Source organism: Felis catus, chromosome A2 (genome assembly GCF_018350175.1).
Source record: "Felis catus isolate Fca126 chromosome A2, F.catus_Fca126_mat1.0, whole genome shotgun sequence".
Taxonomy (NCBI): Eukaryota; Metazoa; Chordata; class Mammalia; order Carnivora; family Felidae; genus Felis; species Felis catus.
Genome location: NC_058369.1, coordinates 147213022 through 147234778, shown reverse-complemented (window position 1 = coordinate 147234778; position 21757 = coordinate 147213022). Strand labels below are relative to the sequence as shown.

General features: G+C 44.2%; 1 protein-coding gene across 2 annotated transcripts in view; it reads right to left on the bottom strand.

Moving 5' to 3' along the window:
- Positions 1-21757, bottom strand: part of MKLN1 (muskelin 1) — a 378358-nt gene that overhangs the window by 199394 nt on the left and 157207 nt on the right. Inside the window, exon 1 of one of the 2 annotated variants that reach the window (XM_006929380.4) lies at positions 21232-21254. The exons of the other annotated variant lie outside the window; for it this stretch is intronic. Within the exon in view, the coding sequence (XP_006929442.2) occupies positions 21232-21239 (8 nt within the window). The 5' untranslated portion in view covers positions 21240-21254. Of the gene's footprint in view, positions 1-21231; positions 21255-21757 lie in introns of those variants that run through there. 2 annotated transcript variants of the gene reach the window in all.

Below are 21757 nucleotides of genomic sequence, written 5' to 3'. Positions count from 1 at the left end.
TGGCTGGCTACTGCCACCTCTGGGTTCCGGGTTTTGCTGAGATCACCAGGCCTCTATATGAAGCTACCAAAGAGGGGAAAACATTTGAATGGACTGAAAAAGAAGAAACTGCCTTTAATCAGTTAAAAAAGGCCCTCCTAAGTGCCCCAGCCCTGGGCCTGCCAGACATTACGAAGCCCTTCCACCTCTTTGTAGAAGAACACAAGGGAATAGCAAAAGGGGTTCTAACTCAAGCCTTAGGCCCCTGGAACCGCCCGGTGGCTTACCTATCCAAGAAGCTAGACCCAGTGGCTGCTGGCTGGCCGCCATGCCTAAGAATTATTGCGGCAACAGCACTCCTAGTCAAGGATGCAGACAAACTGACCCTGGGACAGGAGATTTGGATCACGACCCTACACGCCATTGAAGGGGTCCTGAAACAGCCTCCTGAAAGATGGATGAGTAACACACATATGACTCATTACCAGAGCCTCCTACTCAACCCTCCATGGGTGTGGTTCCACCCCAGTGCGGCCCTCAATCCTGCAACCCTGCCGCCCGACCCTGACCTAGATGCTCCACTACATGACTGTGCGGGGATCCTGGAGCAAGTACATGGATTCCGGACAGACCTGACCGACTGGCCCCTCCCCGATGCCAAGGCTACTTGGTTCACTGATGGCAGCAGCTTTGTGTGGGACAGACACAGGTATGCGGGTGCAGCGGTGGTCACCTAAACGGACACCGTATGGGCGGAGGCTCTACCCTCTGGAACGTCAGCCCAGCGAGCAGAGCTCATCGGCCTCACCAAGGCGCTGACACTGGGAGCTGGAAAACGGCTTAACATCTACACAGACAGCCATTATGCGTTTGCCACAGCTCATATTCATGGGGCAATTTATCAGAAGAGGGCGTTACTGACGGCAGAAGGACGGACTATAAAAAATAAGCAGGAGATACTTGACCTGCTTACGGCCTTATGGCTTCCTGCCAAGCTGACCATTATCCATTGCCAAGGGCACCAGAAAACTGATAACCCGGTAGCTAAAGGTAATCGAAAGGTTGACCAGGCAGCCAAGGCAGTAGCCCTTATTTCAGTCCCCACCATGACCATACAACTACCGGACCCGGGAGACCCAGTTTTACCAGACCAGCCCAAATACTCCCAGGAGGAGTCACAGCGGATCAAGAAACTCCCCATGGCCCAGGAGATAAAGGGATGGTGGTATACACCTAACAAGGAGCTCGTGCTGCCAGACCGGCTCGGAGTCTCAGTATTAGAGCACATGCATCGGTCTACTCACATGGGGGCCCGAAAATTAAAAGACTTAATCCGACATGCCAGAATCAAGATTCACCAACAGGACACCAAAATAGAGCAAGTTGTATCTGCCTGCAAAACCTGCCAACTCACCAACACGAGAGCCACATCAAATGAAAAAGGAACCAGGCTCAGAGGCACAAGACCAGGAGCCCAATGGGAGGCCGACTAAACTGAAGTTAAACCAGGAAAGTATAGTTATAAATATCTTTTAGTATTTACAGACACCATCTCTGGCTGGGTAGAGGCATACCCAACTAAGCATGAAACGGCTCAGATGGTGGCTAAGAAGCTACTAGAAGATATCTTACCCAGGTTTGTTTTTCCTGCCATGATAGGATCAGACAGTGGACCAGCTTTTATCTCAAAGGTAACCCAGGCAGTAGCCAAGGCTATGGGGGCAAACTGGAAATTACATTGTGCTTATAGGCCCCAGAGCTCAGGACAGGTAGAAAGAATGAATAGAACCCTAAAAGAGACCCTTACCAAAGTAACCATGGAGACTGGTGGGGACTGGGTGACTCTCCTACCGTATGCCCTTTACCGGGTTAGGAACACTCCTTACACCTTGGGTTTTACTCCCTACAAGATCGTGTTTGGCAGGCCACCCCCTATTATTCCCAACCTTCGAGCTGAACTTCTTGTTGAATTTAAAGATCAAGAACTTTTTCTTTCCTTGAGAAGGCTCCAGAAGGGCCGCGCCTCCGTGCCATCTACGAGGCTGGCCTGACTCCAACACCTCATCAGTACAGGCCGGGAGACTGGGTCTACATCAAGAGGCACTGCCGAGAGACCCTCGAGCTGTGCTGGAAGGGACCCTACATTGTGGTGCTGACAACCCCCACTGCTCTCAAAGTAGACGGCATCATGACCTGGGTCCATCACACCCACGTTCGGCCAACAGACCCCTCCTCGATCTGGAAGGACTTCGTCACACGATGGGCTGTCAATCGGGACCAACACAACCCACTCAAGCTCAAGCTACAACACATTCGACCCACCTAATATTGGTAACTGTTAGCTCTGCTTGTCACTGCTCATGCTGCCGAGAGTCCCCACGCCCCCCAAAACATCACCTGGCAGATCATAGACACCAGCTCAGGGATGATACTTAATCAGACTTCCCAGAGCCACCCCAAGGACACTTGGTTCCCAGAACTTTACGTAGACCTCCAAACTCTGCTCCCCTTGTCACCATATGCCCCTGGATTCCATGCGCAGAACCTTTATTTCTACGTCTGCCCCGGCCACTCTTGCTCAAGCACATGCGGGGATGCAGCTGACTACTTTTGCGCCTCCTGGTCATGTGTCTCGACAGGGCACATCTGGTGGACCCCACCACACACCAGAGATCTCATCGTGGTAAAGCGGCCCAGTGGCCCCCGATCGCCATATGCCTGGGGGTGTGGTAATCCCATAGTTATATCCTTTACAAACCAAGGTAAGAAAACAACAGGATGGGAGAGTGGAAAAACCTGAGGACTCAGGATATACGACCGGGTTAGGCTGGGAGCCAAGGACAAGGGAACATTATTTACCCTCTGAATGCAAGTGACTCCCCTTGCCCGGCAGTCCCCCATGGGGTAGGACCCAACCAAGTACTAGTTCCCTGACCTGCCCCCGCCCGGGCGGCCATGCCCAGAAATACCCAGGCCCCGGCCACACAGCCCTCCATATCCCCTGTCCCTACCAGAGCGTCACCTGCATCTCCTGCCCCAGGTCACAACTTACTATCTGATACAGACCTCCTGTGGAGCACGGTTGTCGGAGCATACCAGGTACTAAACACTTCTAGGCCCGACCTGACCAAGTCCTGTTGGCTCTGTCTAGATGTCCGGCCCCCATATTACGAAGGTATTGTCATTAAAGGCAATTATACAACAGCCTCCAACTCTAGCTCCTGCAGATGGCAGCAGGCTACTGCAAGACTAACCCTCCAGGCGGTAACAGGGCAGGGCACTTGCGTAGGCCACGTGCCCCCTGGGCAGTCACATCTCTGTAATGAAACCCTAACAGTCCCCAGGGAGACAGTGTATCTACTTCCCCCCCAAAAATGCATGGTGGGCCTGTTCCAGTGGCCTCGCTCCCTGCATCCACCCCCAAGTCTTTAACTCCTCGAAAGAAGGCTTCTGCATACTCATGCAGTTGATCCCCAAGCTAGTATACCATTCGGGGAAAAAAATACTTAACAGGTTAGGCTCTACTAACCCCCAAAGTAAGAGAGAGCCTATTACAACCCTAACTCTGGCTGCGCTCTTGGGACTGGGATTAGCGGGGGCAGGGACTGGAATATCCTCACTCGTCATCCAGGACAAAAACTACGGAACCCTAAGGGCAGCCATTGACTTAGACATAGAAAGAATTGAGAAATCAATTTCTCATTTACAAGAATCCCTTACTTCCTTATCAGAAGTAGTACTCCAAAACTGAAGGGGATTAGACTTATTCATGCAGCAAGGAGGACTATGTGCAGCCCTAGGGGAAGAATGTTGCTTCTATGTTGATCACTCAGGGGTCGTAAAAGAATCTATGGCCCTCATAAGGGAAGGGCTACAAAAACGAAAGTTAGAGAACAATCTCAGTCCTGGTACGAGTCTTTGTTCAACTGGTCTCCCTGGTTAACTACCCTCATCTCAGCCCTTGCCGGACCCCTCGCCATCCTGCTCCTACTAGTAACCCTCGGACCCTGTATCATCAACAGGCTGGTCTAGTTTGTCAGGGACCGCATGGGGGCCATCCAACTAATGGTCCTCCATGCTCAGTACAAGGCCTAATAACAGAAAAGGACAAAATAGAAATGCAGCCAGTCCCATGATTGGGTCCGCAAGCTATATGACAAGGGGGGAATGAAAGAGTGGACCTAGACCAGCCGACTCCATTTTGTTCTGTGTCCTCCATCTTGAGTGACTATGTCCCCGACATGGCCCCCTTTCCGGGAAAACCGCAGGAAGAAATTCCCGCTCAAACCTCACTCCACGCCTCCTCCCCTTGAGTAACTTCCCACTCACCCGTTTAAACTTCCCGTTCAAACCACGCCCAGCAACCTGCGCAATGGGACTCTGACCCTTCCCCAGCCAATCGGCTAAGGCCACAACCATCACCCCTCCAACTGCCCCTAGATCCCTATAAAACCTTTGTGCTTTTAAAACTCACTCTCTGGCATCTCACCGCTGCATCAGTGCAGGTAGGGGATTGAGCTCCTGCGAGCTCGAATAAAGGCTCTTTGCTTTTGCATCGGACTCAGCTCCCCGGTCTTTGGGGATCACGAATTCTGGGCATAACAATATCATCTAAATCCAATATGGATGAGACTCATCCTGAGGCAGAATTCCTCTCCAGCTAGGAACCTGTGAAACCAAGTTAAGTGCTTCCACAATAGGGTGGTAGGACAGACTAGAGACAGACATTTGCATTACAAAAGAAAGAAATTGGAAAGAAGGGGTGGTAAGTCCCATGAAAGCAAGGGAAACTGAATGAGAGCTTAAAGCCTGAGAATAATCCCCTTTGGCCCCATGCTGCCTTTAGCACCACCTTTTGGACCCCCAAAAGAGGGTCCTGTTGGGGATGGCCACTGCTTTACTGTCTTGCCTGAGAAACGCTCTCCAGCTCTACCCCGGTGGTGGTCACACCCCCGGGGCTCTGGGTAGCCCCGCCCCAGAGCTGTGGGTGGAAGCCATCTGGCCTGTTGTAACAGATGATAGCCTCTCTTTTGAAATCCTGATGGTACCCCTAATGATCTCAAATTGTTTTCAGGATCATTCTTTCCCTGTCTTGAAGAATAGCTTTTGTTCCAACCTAACAGCTCTGTGGTCCTAGTCCTATAAAATGCAAGACGTCCAACAGCCTTTATTCATTCCATCCATCTCCATCCCCTTCAGTTCAATGGAGTATCCCTGCTGGGGTGGCTGATTAGTTCTACGATTCATATCCACGCTAATCTCTTTATCAAATGGTCAGTAAACCGTACCTTTAGTTTCTTTAAATATGCTTTCTCATTTTTTGTAATGTGGACAGTCTTAGGATTTTCCAAAGCTTTAAATTCTGGTTCCTTTTTGCATAAATTCTATCATCAGTTCATATCTCTCTTCTCTTATTTTACCAATAAGCCGTCAGGAGGAACCAAGCCACTTCTTCAACACTTTGCTTAGAAATCTCATCTTGAGATTTCACAGGGTACAAGAACAAGATTACAAATCAGCCAAATTCTTTGCTACTTTATAACAAAGATCACCTTTCCTCCAGTTTCCAATAACCTGTTCCTCATTTCTGCCTGAAACTGGAATGGCCTTTACTGTCCATATTTCTAGCAACATTCTATTCATGTACTATCTAAAAAAAAAAAAAAAAGAAGGCATTCTCTCCAGCTCTCTTCTTTCTGAGCCCTTGGCAAAATCACCTTTAGTAGTCTCTTCACAACAATATTGAGTTTTTCCATCATGCACCCCACCCCACCCCCCGACTCCAGCCCCCACCCATTATCCACTTCCAAAGCTGCTTCCACACTTTTAGGTGTTTGTTACAACAGTACACCCACAGTTAGCCTGTGCTACTGTAACAAAAATATAATAGACTGGGTGGCTTAAACTAACCTTAACAATAAAAGTTATTTTGCCAGCAAAAAATGGGTTTACTCAGAAATAGCAGATGGGTGCCTGGGTGGCTCAGTCAGTTAAGTGTCTGACTTCGGCTCAGGTCATGCATTGTCTCACAGGTTATGAGTTAGAGTCCCGCGTCGGGCTCTAGGCTAACAGCTAGGAGCCTGGAGCCTGCTTCAGATACTGTGCGTGTGTGTCTCTTTCCGCCCCTGCCCCATTCTCACCCTGTCTCTCTCTCTCCCTCTCAAAAAATAAACTTAAAAAAAAAAGTTTAGAAATAGCAAATAGCAGAGATTGCAATTCAGGACGTGCAAGCTACTGCAAAACCATACATAAGTTCAACAAACAAAGGAGAGGGATGTTATTTTAGGAAGAAGAAAGAAAGAGGAAGTCCGGAAGGATTGTTTTGAATGAAAGGCCATTGGAGAAAAGCAAGAGTTCAGGGTGATGACTTCTCATTAGCTGGTTGCAGAGGGAGTCAATGTCTTGTAGAAGATACAATATACATCTTTTCTCTGTTAGGGCCTGTAATTGATGATTCTTTCCTGGTGATGATTCTTCTGTTGGGGCCTGTAATAGACACTTATGTTGGGAGTCTATAATGGACAATTCTTCCTATAACTGACATTGAGTGGTATGTCTGCCCTCTGTCTTCTTTAGTGAGGTTTTCCTTTATTAATTTTCATACAACAAACATTTATTTCTCACACACGCAGGCTGGGAAGTCCAAAATCAAGGCACCAGTAGATGTGGTGTCTACCACCCTATTCCTAGTTTGCAGATGGCGGCCTTATTGCTGTATTGCTGAGAGAGAAGAGTAAAGGTCTCATCCCCCACCCTTTTTTTGTTTGTTTGCTTAATGTTTATTTATTTATTTTGGGAGGAAGGGGCAGAGAGTGGGAGAGCCCACTTAGTGGGGCTTGATCTCATCAATCACTTAACCAGTTGAGCCACCCAGGCACCCCTGGTCTCGTCCCGTTATAAAGGCCCTAATCCCATCAAGAAGCTCCACCTTCATGACTTCATTGAAATCTAATCACACCTTTCAAAGGCCCCCACTTTCTTTTTTTTTTTTTTTTTTAACGTTTATTTATTTTTGAGACAGAGAGAGAGCATGAACGGGGGAGGGTCAGAGAGAGGGAGACACAGAATCTGAAACAGGTTCCAGGCTCTGGGCTGTCAGCACAGAGCCCGACACGGGGCTCGAACTCACGGACCACGAGATCATGACCCTGAGCTGAAGTCGGCTGCCCAACCGACTGAGCCACCCAGGCACCCCAAAGGCCCCCACTTTCTAAAACAAACACATTGGAGATTAGGGCTTCAACATACAAATCTGAGGAGAACACATTCATTCAGCCCATAATGTAGTTTATGATTACATTTTTTTTTTTAAATCAAAGGAGTTTGCTTAGGGATCATCTATAGATAAGAAGACTAGAAAGAATTAGAAGCATGGGGGCTGCCCATCCATTTTTGGCTAGTAAATGAAGAAAATGATCATAGGGATTAGAATTTACCCCAAAATAATTCCCATTGAGCATTTCTTGCATACCAGGAATATGCATGCATTATCTCAATTAATCCTCACAGCAATCCTGCAAGTAAACTCAGATTTTGGGAGGTCAAGATTTGGCAAACTCATGTGTGCCCTATTATCCAATTCTCAATGTATGCATTCAGGATTCAGAAGGCCAAGAGGAATATGTGATGTATTCCCACGACTAATGGTTCTGTCTCAGTCTTATTTCTGTTCTCTCATGGTTCCCATATTAACTCATTTCAATTTTGGTCTTGTTTGGAATCCTTTCTTTGAGCACAACATTGCAAAAAGGGGAAGATGAAAGCCAATTTGTAAGTAAGCTCTTTGCAAGTAAGAAGATACCACCTTTATTTTTTAGGACAAGGAACTTCTGCCAGCCCCGGTGGGACCTCTGTCCTCCCAGGTCACAGGTGAACACGGAGATTAGTTTCAGGTGTGAAGCTCAGGTCTGTCTGCTCCCAGGAGATGGCAGCAGCAGCCGCCACAGCCTCAGCCTGCTGGAGATAGCAGACAGGATTCGTCCTTTTGCCTCTTGGCATCCAAACCTAGAAATTCCTGGTATTAGAGACCACTTTATCCCTCCCTTGGTTTGCTCGGCTTGGTTGCAGCTGAGGCACAGGGAATGCAGGAACTGGCAATGATTCGTCATCTCATAAACGCCTAGTTTTTTTGTAAACACTTTGGTCTGAACTGTGACCTTGAAGCATGTGTGAAGGAGGACCAGGAAGTCTCTGGCCAGAGAAAAGAGCCTCAAAAAGAAACAAATACAGTTGACCCTTGAACAGGGTTAGGGGCACCAACCTCCCTCCCCATTCTCTTGCAGTCCAAAATCCATGTATAACTTTTGACTCTCTAAAAACTTAACTACAAATATCCTACTGTTGACTGGAAGCCTTACCCATAACATGAACAGTGAATTAACACGTATTTTATCTGTTATGCATATTATATGCTGTATTCTTACAATAAAGTAAGCTAGAAAAAGAAGAAAACATTATTAAAATCATAAGGAAGAGAAGATACCTTTACAGTACTGTACTATACTTATCAAAAAAAGAAATCCACTTATCAGTGGACCCATGCAGGTCAAAGCCACGCTATTCAAGGGTCAGCTGTAGGAACTTAAACACTTACATCCACACAGGTGTAAATGCAGAACCCCAGCTCACAGTTTGGTGCCACACAGAGAATATAGAGTCTCAACCCAGCCTCCCAGCTACCAGCCAGCTGACCTTGTCACTGAACCTGTCAGAGCTGCGGTTTCCTAGCAATCAGCTTAGCACGGATGCAGTGATGTAAAGTGCCTGCTAATTCTTAAATTATGAGTTACTGTACTTTTATTTTCTGGATTCAGTAAGCTTGGGCCTTCACCCTTTCAGAATGTTAAAAATCCCAGACACAACAAGTGCTACAGGAGCCAAGTAATCCCAGGTGAGCACATATCCTGGTTCGGCGAACACTGCCAGGAGGTGGGCAGGAATCCCAGGAAATGTCTGAACACCACGCAGCTATGGATGAACTGTCAACTGCTGGGGGTTGCTTTGCAAATTACCACATCTAAATGAGGCTGACAAAATAATATTCCAGAAAGCAATTAAAACTGATTCCTAGTGTATTTGGAACCAGAAGTCCTTTTGGGAAAAGTGAAACAGGCTCAGAAAAAATTATCCTAGTCCTCTGGGTAGAAATGTTTGAGGTTAAGGGGCACCTAGGTGGCTCAGTCGGTTGAATGTTGGGCTCTTGATTTCGCCTCAGGTCATGATCCTAGGGTCGTGGAATTGAGTCCCGCCTCAGACTCCGCACTGAGTGTGGAACCTGCTTAAGATTCTCTCTCTCTCTCTCTCTCTCTCTCTCTCTCCCTGTGCCCCTGTCTTCCACTCACGCTCTCTCTAAAATAAAAAACATTAAAATTAAAATAAATTAAAAAAAATTTTAAGCAAAAGAAGTGTTTGAGGTTAAGGGAATTCTTAAGTCATGATCTGTCAGTGCTTCTGTCCCATTGTTACTGTCAGGAGCTCAACATGGTTTTTGCAAAAGAGAAAATGTAACTCACTCCTCTCATTTCCTCCCTGCTTCATGACCTCCTTGTCCTTGTCTTCATCACCTGGACTGCTTCAACTTGCATCTATTTATTCAGTAAATACTTACTGGTCCCCTACTATGTGCCAGGTGCTGGGAATATACCTAGCTTATTAAGGAGGTCACAGTCAACTAGTCCAAATATGAAATGGGTTAAATATACAAAGTAGCCAGAAAGGATTAGCATATAAATATAAAATACAAAGTGACAATAGTGGCCATAGTGGTGGTTAGCAGTAGCATTATCTCCATAAGAACACAGGCCAAATATCTTTCCTAATTAAAGCTCTATCTAGAATATAGTAGACTCATCTAGACTAGACCTACAGGTGTTAGCACCTGCGAGTCTGTAAGGCAACCTCTTCTTCCCCTTTCACATGAAAGTCTTCATATGAGAATCCCTTTCTGAGTTAAGAAACTTTGGATCCAAAAAGACACTTTATTTATTTATTTATTTATGTTTATTTATTTTTGAGAGAGAAAGAGAGAGAGAGAGAGAGAGTGAGTGGGGGGTTGGGAGGGAAACAGAGGATCCCAAGCAGGCTCTGCGCTGATAGCACAGAACCTGATGTGAAGCTTGAACTCATGAACTGTGAGATCACGACCTGAGCAGAAGTCAGACATTTAACTGACTGAGTCACCCAGGCACCCCTAGAAAGCCACTTTAAATGGAAATATGTACTATGTCACCTGACATGAAAGGATCAGGCTGACTGGGGACGACTTCTTTATGTTTTCTGCGTTAGGACATCAGCACAGTTGATGATCAGGTTAAATAAGTTTCAATGTTAACTGAAACAGAGAACTACAAAATGACCAAAATAGAAGAGCATAGTGACAGCGAGTTCTAGGTGGTTCTGCACTAGAAAGGAGAACCAGATCCAGCATGCAGAGCAGGTCAGAGAGTAAGGGAACAGGGATGTCGTGGGACAAGGGACTCGGCTGAGCTGCACAGTACACCGAACAAACACAAAAGAAGCAAACCAGTTCTCCTGGTTCCCCAACATCTCAGATCAGTCAGAGGAGGTCAACTGAAGTTTGTCTTCAGAGAGACACCAGATGCCTTCATACTGTTGGAACAGGACCAAATCATTTCTCAAATGCAAATATTTATAGAGACCTTATATTGATAATTTTCATTTATTTTCTTCCTGTATATTTCCAAATAAGCTCAAAATCATTTCCTGTCCCTTCACCTCTACAACCAACTTCCAGCAATGCCACTTACTAAATATAGAGCACAAAGGTCAAGAACCTCTGGCCTTTGGCCTAATTTTATGCAATTTCATGTTCAGGTCACTGCTGTAAGAGCCCAAAAAATAACCAGCATTATAATGGGATTCTCTGGTGAGCATGTTCAGAGAGATGCCACTGAGCAGTGGCTCTCATTCTTGGCTGCATGTTGGAATCACATGGGGAGCTTTTAAAACTTCCCACACCACATCCCCAAACAGTTACATATCAGGGGTGGGACCTAGGCATTGATAACATTAAGTTTCTCAAAAGGTTTCTCTTTTTTTCTTTCCCTTAAAATTATGGATGTGGCTTTATTTACCAAAGATGCTGGCTGGGGCTGGTTCTGCCAGCCAGGTGCTTAGCTTCTCAAAAGATTTCTATGTGCAGCCAAGGTTGAGAACTTTTCCCCCTTATGCTTACAGGAAGCTGTTGGTACCTGACAGCTAAGCTCTCCTCCCTTTGGAATTTATCTTGAGAAGTAAGCATCAGAAAACCAGATGCAGCAATGGCAGCTAGTTTGGACCTCCACTTAGTTGTAAGATTCCCATTTTAACTTTCCCGCCTTGTCCACCAGGTCTACAATGAAAGTTATTTGGTACTTAAAGTTGTGTTTCAGGGAGAATTGATAACAGGTGATGCCAGTGTAAATGCCATGCTCTAGGGACCCCACATTCATCCTAAAAGCAAACAGAAATGCTTTTTTAAATCCCCCATACTAGGTCCTTTTCCTCTCCTTTTAAAAAAATTTTTTTTACATTTATTTATTTTTAAGAAACAGAGTGAGACAAAGCGTGAGTGGGGGAGGGGCAGAGAGCGGACACACAGAATCTGAAGCAGGCTCTGAGCAAGCGGTCAGCACAGAGCCTGATGCGGGGCTCGAACCCACAGACTGTGAGATCATGACCTGAGCCGGAGTCGGACGCTCAACCGACTGAGCCACCCAGGTGCCCCACCTCTCCTCCTTCTTTACCCATTTTTCTCTTCCCCTCTCTTCCTACCTATCTCCTTCACTGCTCTCCCATGCTATCGCTGACTCTCTGTCCTATTCCTCTTACCCCTTGTTTATCTTTCATTACCTTCTGCATCTCCCTGTTCCTTTTGCATCTGACTTGACTCCTTTCGCTCTTTATTGTCTTTTCTCCCCCTTACCCACAACACACACCTCTCTCCTCTGTTTCATCATCTTTTCCGCTTGCTGCTCCTTAATGGACTATGCTATAGAATAAAACCGTTGTCAGATATTTATAATTACTGAATCAGGTATTTGTTGTTAACTTTAAAAGCAGAGATAAGTCGTGGGGTTCCTGACTGGCTCAGCCACTGAAGCATGTGACCCTTGACCTCCAGGTAGTGAGTTTGAGCCCCCCCCCTCCCCCCCCCACCTTGGGCATAGAATTACTTAAATAAATGAAAGCAATTAAGTTCTGAAAATGCTATATATGTCTCTCCAAGGAGAAAGAAAGAAAAAAAAACTTGCTCATAGCATTCTTTAAATACTAACTATAATAATTATTTTTCTTATAACTTCCTTTATTGACCTAAGATTACTTTTGTCATGTAGTTCAGTGACCCTCAATACAAAAATGGTCCTTTGTTCTTCAACAATCCGGACAGCAGTAGCTGACACCACCTTAAAAAGAGAAACAGGCTAAAAACAGTAGTTGAGTGTATGCGCCCTGAATTGCATATTCAGTTGCAAAATCATCATTATCATTATTATTGTAATTGCAGAGAGGAGGCATTTAAATAATTGTTCAAAGTATCTTCTTGAGGAAATAAGTAAATCAGGGCCAGCTGTCACAAATCAACCTACAATAATAATCCCGTATGTGCATCCTCAGTATTCATAGCAACTCTATAATAACAAATTTGTGCATTCATCTAATGTCCTTAAACAACCTAAAAAATAACAGACAAACCTTGATCAACTCCAGTGTCTCACTTGGTAGTTGACCTATGCTTTTAAGCCGTGTCCCTGAACAACCTTAGAATCATAAGCCACCAAACAAAAATTGTACCACCAATTCAATGACAAACTGGGTGGGTAACCCAGCATCTACCTGCTCTGTTATGGCAACAATTCTGGGTACACAAGTAGAGTGGAAACAGGATAGATAGACCAGCAGACAACTAAAACATTTAGGAGAAATATCCACAAAGATAGACAAAGATTGACTTGAAACTTGTAAACAAGCGGGAACTATGAGAAAAGAGGAAAGGTCTTGTTTTTAGTTTAGTGAAATCAGCCAAAAGTATTTGAGATTTTTCTCTTCCCAAGATACAGCTGTGAAATGACTAATAGGAATTAAGTGAGCCTGCACCAAGAACTGAATGTGCCACTTCACTGGGAACAGAAAATGTTCCCCTGATAGAGGCTGTCCTCTCAGATTAGTACCTTGGGTATTTTAAAGAGGATCAGCCAGACACAGATACGGTGCATTTACAAAGAACAAGAATTATCCAAGCATCTTTGAAACTTTTCGCTGTATCATTGGTGCTTTGGGATCATGTTTATGTCTTTAATTCCATGTCCCTGAAGAAACTCAGGAGAGAGGGAAAAAGGAAGAGGGAGAAAGAAAATTTCCCGCCACGTTGGTTTTTCCTTGCTGGGCTACTGTCGTGTTCTAGTAGAAGTCTTCTTGCAGAAGACTTGGCCTGGCCAATTTAAGAAGGGTGAATGACCAGTACTTAAGAAAGTTAGTAACTGCCCTGATCCAACCTTCCCAGGGTCTAAAAATCACACAACTGGTTGCAATGGATCAATATTATTTGCATATTTGCATATCCCCAGCTAAAATCATGCTTCCTACACACAGCCTCATCCTGTTTCAGTAATTAAAATATTTTTTCTACAAAAGTATCAGAAGGGGTACTGATTGACATTTTGAAAGATGTTTCAAGGCACAATCTGTGTATTTTTTTTCTCATTGTAAAAGTGAGACACCAACTAAATTCAAACTTCAAAAAAGTTTAAAGGGGAAGGGCACCTGGGCAGCTCAGTTGATTAAGCAGCTGACTTCGGCCCAGGTCATGGATCTTATGGTTCATGAGTTCCAGCCCGGCATTGGGCTCTCTGCTGTTAGCACAGAGCCCGCTTCAGATCCTCTGCCCCACTCTCTCTCTGGGATCCCCTGTCTCCCTCGCTCTCTGCCCCTCCCCTACTTGTATACACTCTCTCTTTAAAAATTATTTTTTAAAGTTTAAAATGGAAAGAAAAATCTCACTCTTATCCCAAGATAAGCACTGTTAACTATTTGTGTATTCTTTCCACATAAGCATATATAATATATACACCATTTTTATACAAAGCAGGTCATATAATATACAGTGTCCTATTGTGAGATAATAGAAAATATACATGTTGGTTTCTAACCCCTCAGTTCCTCGCACAGAGCTCCTAAGGCCCTTGTACATTTCTAAGTGATAAGAGCATCTTTTGTTCTAATATTTGGTCTTTGATCCCACTTCCTGACACAAGTTCCTAAATCCCTTTGATTTCCTGGCAGTGTCTTTTGTTCTAGTGAGGTGGGCTCCTGGATGGCTCCTGAATGGGGGCTGATCCCCAGAAAGACCAAACCATGATTACAAGCTTGGAATTTTCAGCCCCACCTCTCACTCTCCACAGAGGGGAGAAGGGCTAGAAATGGAGTTAATAATTGATGATGCCTTCATGTTGAAGCCTCCATGAAAATCCCAATAGTATGGGGTTCAGAGAGCTTCCAGATTGGTGAACACATCCAGTTAACGGGCGGTTGACGCAGCCCACCCAACTCATTAGGGACAGAAGATCCTGCACTTGGGACCCTCCCACACCTCATTCTATATATCTCTTCATCTGGCTGTTGTCCATCTATATCCTTTACATTATCCTTTATAATATAATAAACTGGCAAACATAGTGTTTTCCTGAGTTCTGTGAGCTCTTCTAGCAAGTAATCGAATCCAAAGGGTTAAGAGGTCATGGGAAACTCTGATTTGTAGCCAAGACAGAAGTTGTGAATAACGTAGGGACCTACTACTTGAGAATGGCACCTGAAGTCAGGAGCAATCACATGAGACTGAGCCCCTAACCTGTGGGATCTTACTCTATCTATAGGTAGGGCCAGAATTGAATTAAATTGCAGGATACCCAGTTGGTGTCACAGAGAATTAGCTGGCATGGGAAAAACTCCCACATATCTAGTATCAGAGTATTGTGAGTATGGTGGTAGTGTGAGAGCAAAGGAGACACACGGGAAGAAGACTGGGTTTTTCCTAAACACCCATACCTTGCTTCATTCATTTAATAATATGTCAGAAATATTTCCATGTCAATACATGTAGAGCTTCCAAGATCTTTTAATCACTGGATATGCCATAATTTATTTAACCATTGCTCCATTGAGGAACTTTTAATTTTTTTTTTCAACGTTTTTTATTTATTTTTGGGACAGAGAGAGACAGAGCATGAACGGGGGAGGGGCAGAGAGAGAGGGAGACACAGAATCGAAACAGGCTCCAGGCTCCGAGCCATCAGCCCAGAGCCTGACGCGGGGCTCGAACTCACGGACCGCGAGATCGTGACCTGGCTGAAGTCGGACGCTTAACCGACTGCGCCACCCAGGCGCCCCACCATTGAGGAACTTTTAAATCATTTCCACTTTTTGGTATTAAAACCAATGTTTCCATGAATCATTGGGAACTTGTATGACTCTATCTGTAGAGTAAATTCCTTTAAGTGAAATTGCTAGGTCAAAATATATGTACATTTAAGATTGAATTAGATGTTTCCATATTGTAACCCCAAAATAGTTGTTCAGAACACATTTCTACCAACAGTACAAGTTTACTTATATCCTTGCTAAAACTGAGTTTTATCAAACTTGCAACTTTTTGTCAATCTCATAGGTAAAATCGTATCACATTGTTGTGATTTGCACTTTGTAAGCACTAGTGGAGTTGTGTTTTCTCCCCCGAGTAGTTTTTGCCATACTTACTTTATGAAATAGTTGGCCATATTCTTTGCCCATTTTTCAGTTTTCCTCATAAAACTGTTAAACTTTCTTTATATAATAAATAAGCACTTTTTCTCTTGGGTTTCAAATAATTTTTCTTCTGTGCCATTTGTCCTTTGGCTCTATTTATAGTGTTTTCTTGTTTTCACTGTTGTCATATTAGTTTTCACCATATGAAAGTTTATTTTTTTAATTTAATTTTATTTTTAAGTAGACTTCATGCCCAGCACAGAGCCCAATGCGTGACTTAAACTCACAACCCTGAGATCAAGACCCAAGCTGAGATCAAAACTCGGATGCTTAACTGATTGAGCCACCCAGGCACCCCTACCATATGAAAGTTTTAAATGTTTTATACCAAAGCATTTATCAACATTTTCCTTTTTTGGTTTCTGAGTTTTGTCTCTGTTTTAAATACTAGCCCTCTGGCATGATGGGTCTCTTTGTAGTTACTAACACTTTAATGTATCAGGGCTTGATTTGAATTCCACTGTGTCATATAGTATAGGTTAAACGATTGGATTTTACTATGGAAAGAAGAAACTTACAAAGTCAAAGTTGTTAAGAGAAGGGAAGATCCTCTTATTGTCCCTGGCTGACCTGCTGACCTCACGGAATGGATTGTGTTCCAGGGAAGGGAACTCTGCCTCTCTTTTGATCTCTTCTTTGTATAAAACAGGTAAGTGTGAGAGTAAGCCTTATCAGTGAAAGGAAGAATCAGACTGTCTTGGCATTAGGCAGCCTGGATGTTAATGCCAGCTATTTACCAGGGTCGCCTGGGAAACACACAAACTGCCCAGCATCTAGACTTTTGGGCCCACGGGATGTTAACATAAGCAAAGCCAGTGGTCCCACGGGAAGCTGAGCGTGTGGACAGCTCCTCAGCCTAGGAGAAACCCCTTTCCTCAGGCTCCATTCCTCCCCATACCTGGTTTGAGCTAGCTCATTGTCCACGCAATGCAGAATGAGCACCTACATTCATTTACTATAAGCCTACTCTTTGTATCACATTAGTTAAGGAGTTAGGGAATGGAGGTGAGATGGACTCTTTTTTTTTTTTATTCCCAACTTTTTATTTTGAATATTTTCAAAGGTCACAAGAATGACACAATGGCTGCCTTTACATTCTTCACCTAGATTCACCAATTGTTAATATTTTGTCATCTCTGCTGTCTCTTTCTATAAATACACATTTTTATGCATTGAAGCATTTGAAAGTGAGTTGAATACTTTATGATGGTTCACTAAAATAATTCAGTATACATCTCCCAAAAATAAAGGCATTATCCCACATAACTGCAATGCCATTTTCAGACCTAGGAAAATTAATGATTCAATATCTTTAATTCCACATCGAAATTTCTCTAATTGTCCTAGATGTCTTTTATGGCCATCTTTTTTTGTTTGATCTAAGATCTTAACAAGGTCCATACACTACATTTGATTCTGTCTCTAGTCCAGGGTGCCAAGGTGAACATCCAGCTTTTCATTGTCATGACTGGGGGTGCTACTGGCATCTAGTGGATAGGGACCATGGATTCCTGCCAAGTATCCTATAATACACAGACAATCCCCCCCCACACACACACACACAATGAAGAATTAGCTGATTCAAAATGTTTAATCTCAACTAGTATTAAGATTAAAAAACCTCTCTAGTCTATCTAGAACAGTCTACTCACTTTTTCATCGTTGTTTTTCATGACACTGACTTGTAATACCCAGGCCAGTTGTAATGTAGAATGTCCCATGCTCCAGGATTTTCTAATTGTTTCCTCATGGTTAGTTTCCATTTGAACATATTTGGCAAGAATATTACTTAGATCATTGTAATAGTTAGCTACTACTGCATACCAACCCACCCCCAAACTCAGTGGCATTCTATTAACAGCCATTGACTAGGTAGTTCTGCTGATCTGGGCTGGGCTAAACTGATTTTGGCTGGACTCATTCATGGATTTGCAGTCATTTGGCAGATTGGGGGCTTGCTGGTCTAGGATGACATCAGCTAGGATGACTGGGCTCAGCTCCATTAATTGATCACACTTAGCAGGCTAGCCCTGGCCTATTCTCATGGAAGAGGAAGGATCCGAAAGAAAGTGGAAGTATGTAATGTCTGTCAAGGCCTCGGCTTAGAACCAGCACTCTGTCACTTCAACTGCATTATGTTGGCCAACAAAGATAACAAAGCCAGCCTATATTCAAGTGGTAGAGAAATAAACTCTACCTCTCGATGGGAGTTGCTGCAAAGTCACATTGCAAGGGGTGTGGATAGGGACGGAAAGAATCTGGGTCTATTGCATTCAGTCGATCAAAGTGATATTGTGTACCTTATCATACACATATGATACACATATACACATATCATATACATATGATTGTGTGCATCATATCAGGAGGCACATAATGTCAGCTTGTCCCACTATTAGTGATGTTAAGTTTGATACCTGATTAAGTGGTAACTGACAGCTCTCCTTTGGAAAACCATATCTTTCACATACGTGGGTGATGCTTTGGTGCACTGCTTTCCTGTGTCTATTCTGTTAGCCACTATTTTTAGTTTCCTAGGGCTACTGTAAGGACGTACCCACAAATTGGGTGGCTAAAACAACAGAAATTTATTGTCTCATAGTTATGAAGGCAAGAAGTATAAGAACAGTGTGTCGGTAGGGCTCCCTGTACAACTTTAGGGGAAAATTCTTCCTTGCCCCTTCCAGCTTCTGGTAGCCCAGACATTCCTTGGCTTGCAACGGCAGCACTTCACATCAGCCACCGTATTCCCATGGCCTTCTCCCTGTGTCTCTGTGTCTTCACATGACCGTCTTCTGTAAGGACACGGGTCATACTGGATTAGAGACCTCATCTTAACTAATTACATATGCGATGACCCTATTTCCAAATAACATCACATTCTAGGGTCCTAGGGGTAAGACTTCAACATACCTTTCTTGGGAAACATAATACAACCCATAACACCCATCAACCCTTCACCCAAGGTTTTATCATCCACTCATAGTCCTTGATTGAATGAGTTCTTACATTGGGGATTGCATAACTGTTTTTCTTAAGCCTCATCATTTCTTTAACATTTATTAGCTGGCATTCTTCTGTAAAAGGGAAGGTTTTATTTTCCTATTTATTTCCCTTCTCTTCTCTCCTCCCCCTTTTTAATTACTTTGAATGTGTGGCTTTTTCTTTTTATACACCATCATTTTTATACAGCCATACAACAAAATTTTGGTGCTATGATTGTCTCAAATTTGGCTAGTGAGAATCCATAAAGTCAACTCTTAAGGAAAAAAGCACAATAAGGATTTAAACTTTAATTAAATTTAAAAATTTTTTTTTAATTTTTAATGTTTATTTATTTTTGAGAGAGAGAGAGAATGCAAGCAGGGGAGGGACAGAGAGACAGGGAGATACAGAATCTGAAGTAGACTCCAGGCTCTGAGATGTCCACACAGAGCCCAATGCAGGGCTTGAACTCACAAACCGTGATGAGATCATGACCTGAGCTAAAGCTGGCTGCTCAACTGACTGAGCCACCTAGGCACCCCTAAAATTCTTTATTAAATTGTAATGTGACTACCCCCACTAATCTATCCCAGAGGACCTACCTCTGCTGTCCCAATTAATCAGGGCTTATATTTTTTTCCCTGGGGAGGCTATGTGGTTGTTTCCCATGGGAAAAGTCATTCTCCATTCCTAAAGTACAGCCATTAAAAAAAAATAATAATAAACCAACCTGTCATTTATTGAGTATACTGTTTTACGTACATTATTTTATTCTGTTTTTTGAGAGAGAGAGAGAGAGAAAGAGAGTGGATGAGGGGCATCAGGAGAGAGAATTTCAAGCAGGCTCCATGCCCAGCTCGAAGCCCAACTTGGGTCTCGATCTCCCAACTATCTAGGTACCAAAAATAATGGGTTGTGATACTACTTTATTGGGGCTGAATGTGTCAGCACCCTGTAGGAGACCACCAACCTGCACAGGGGTGCCATGACCTCAGGTGTTGGACGACCCAGAGGCAGCTGCCCTTGAGAGTATTTAAAGGACTTAGGCGTGAGCCACCCATGCTGCTCCAGACACTTAGGACCAGCACTGGCAGAGTCAGTCTGGAGAAGAGAGAGCACTGGGGAGATTATAGTCATCCAGGAATGATATTAATGATCATAATTGTCACAGTTTATTCAGCATTTACTGTATGCCTAGCACTGTGCCAAATGCTTTAGAAGCATGAACTCTATAGTATCATCATCCCCAGTTATGGATGAAGAAACTAAGGCTTAATAAGGTTAAGTAAATTGCTCAAGGTCACACACAGCTGCAACTTATGCATAGCTCTGCCTGTCTCCAACGCCCATGTTCCTACTCCTTTATTCTATGCTGTCTGGGAATATAATTCTCTCTGGTGTTTCCTTCTATAACCCTCAAAATACTGTCTTGCTGGAGGAAGTCCCAGTTCTGAATTTCCAACTGCCTTTTGTTTTTTTGTTTTGTTTTGTTTTTATTTTTTTAACGTTTATTCATTTATTTATTTTTTTTTTCAACGTTTATTTATTTTTGGGACAGAGAGAGACAGAGCATGAACGGGGGAGGGGCAGAGAGAGAGGGAGACACAGAATCGGAAACCGGCTCCAGGCTCCGAGCCATCAGCCCAGAGCCTGACACGGGGCTCGAACTCACGGACCGCGAGATCGTGACCTGGCTGAAGTCGGACGCTTAACCGACTGCGCCACCCAGGCGCCTCAACGTTTATTCATTTTTGAGAGAGAGAGAGAGAGCACGTGAGAGCATGAGAGCGCAAGCAGGGGAGGGGCAGAAAGAGAGGGAGACACAGAATCCGAAGCAGGCTCCAGGCTCTGAGCTGTCAGCACAGAGCCCGACGTGGGGCTCAAACTCAGGAGCAGTGAGATCATGACCTGAGCCTAAGTCGGACTTTTAACCAACTGAGCCACCCAGGTGCCTCCCCGCCCCCCCCCCCCCCCCCCCCCCCCCAGCCACCAACTGCCTTTTGGACATAGCTGCAACTTTCAGCCTTAACCTTCCTTCTAATGTTGAGTATACCAGACACATCTTATGTGCCTCATCAGATTCTCTTATCATCATTTTGCCACTTATTTTGTCTCTGCCACTGCTGCAGCTGCCTTGCTTTGTTTGGGCCCAGGTAGGCCCCCAACCTAAGGCCGGACTTACCTGCCACTTTCCCAGCCTGGTCCCTACCTTGACTGCCACTGCGTGACCAGGCTTGCCAGCTTCACACCATGAATTTCTGGCTTCTCTCTGTACTCCCCAACCAGGATTAAAAGCCATACTGTAGAGTATGTGGCTTGCTGAGAGGCTAACAAGGGGAACATATCATATAAACTAGAAGTATGAGGAAGGTTACTCCTGGTGTGGTAAATCTTGATCAGTGGGAATTAGGACATGGGAGGGAATCACAAAGACGGATTCCTTTTCCTTTCTCCCTCCCAAGCACTTACCTGAGCATGTTTGCAGCACATAGCATCTGGAGGTATTCTGCATGGACATGCAGACATGCCTACTGTCTCTGCAGTTTGTTCAAACATCATCTTGCATTGTTTCCCATCTTTCTCTGTCTTTCTTCCCTTTTTCTCTCACTCTTGCTGCCCTGGGATTGCATCTCCTAAATAAAACAAGCATTAATTCTTGGTTTGAGTTCTATTTTCTTTTTTTTAAGTGTATTTTTAATGTTTATTCATTTTTTGAGAGAGAGAAACATAGAGCAGTAGGGGACAGGCAGAGAGAGAGAGGGAAACCTAGAATCCAAAGCAGGCTCTAGGCTCCAAGTTTTCAGCACAGAGCCCGAAACGGGGCTCGAACTCACAGACCGTGAGACTATGACCTGAACTGAAGTCAGCCACTTAATCAACTGAACTACCCAGGTGCCTCTTGAGTTCTATATTCTATAAAACATAGGCTAAGATTTTCAGGGTCAATTTCTCTAAATGGGACCACCACTTCCTAAATTCTCTTGGCTCAAAGCCA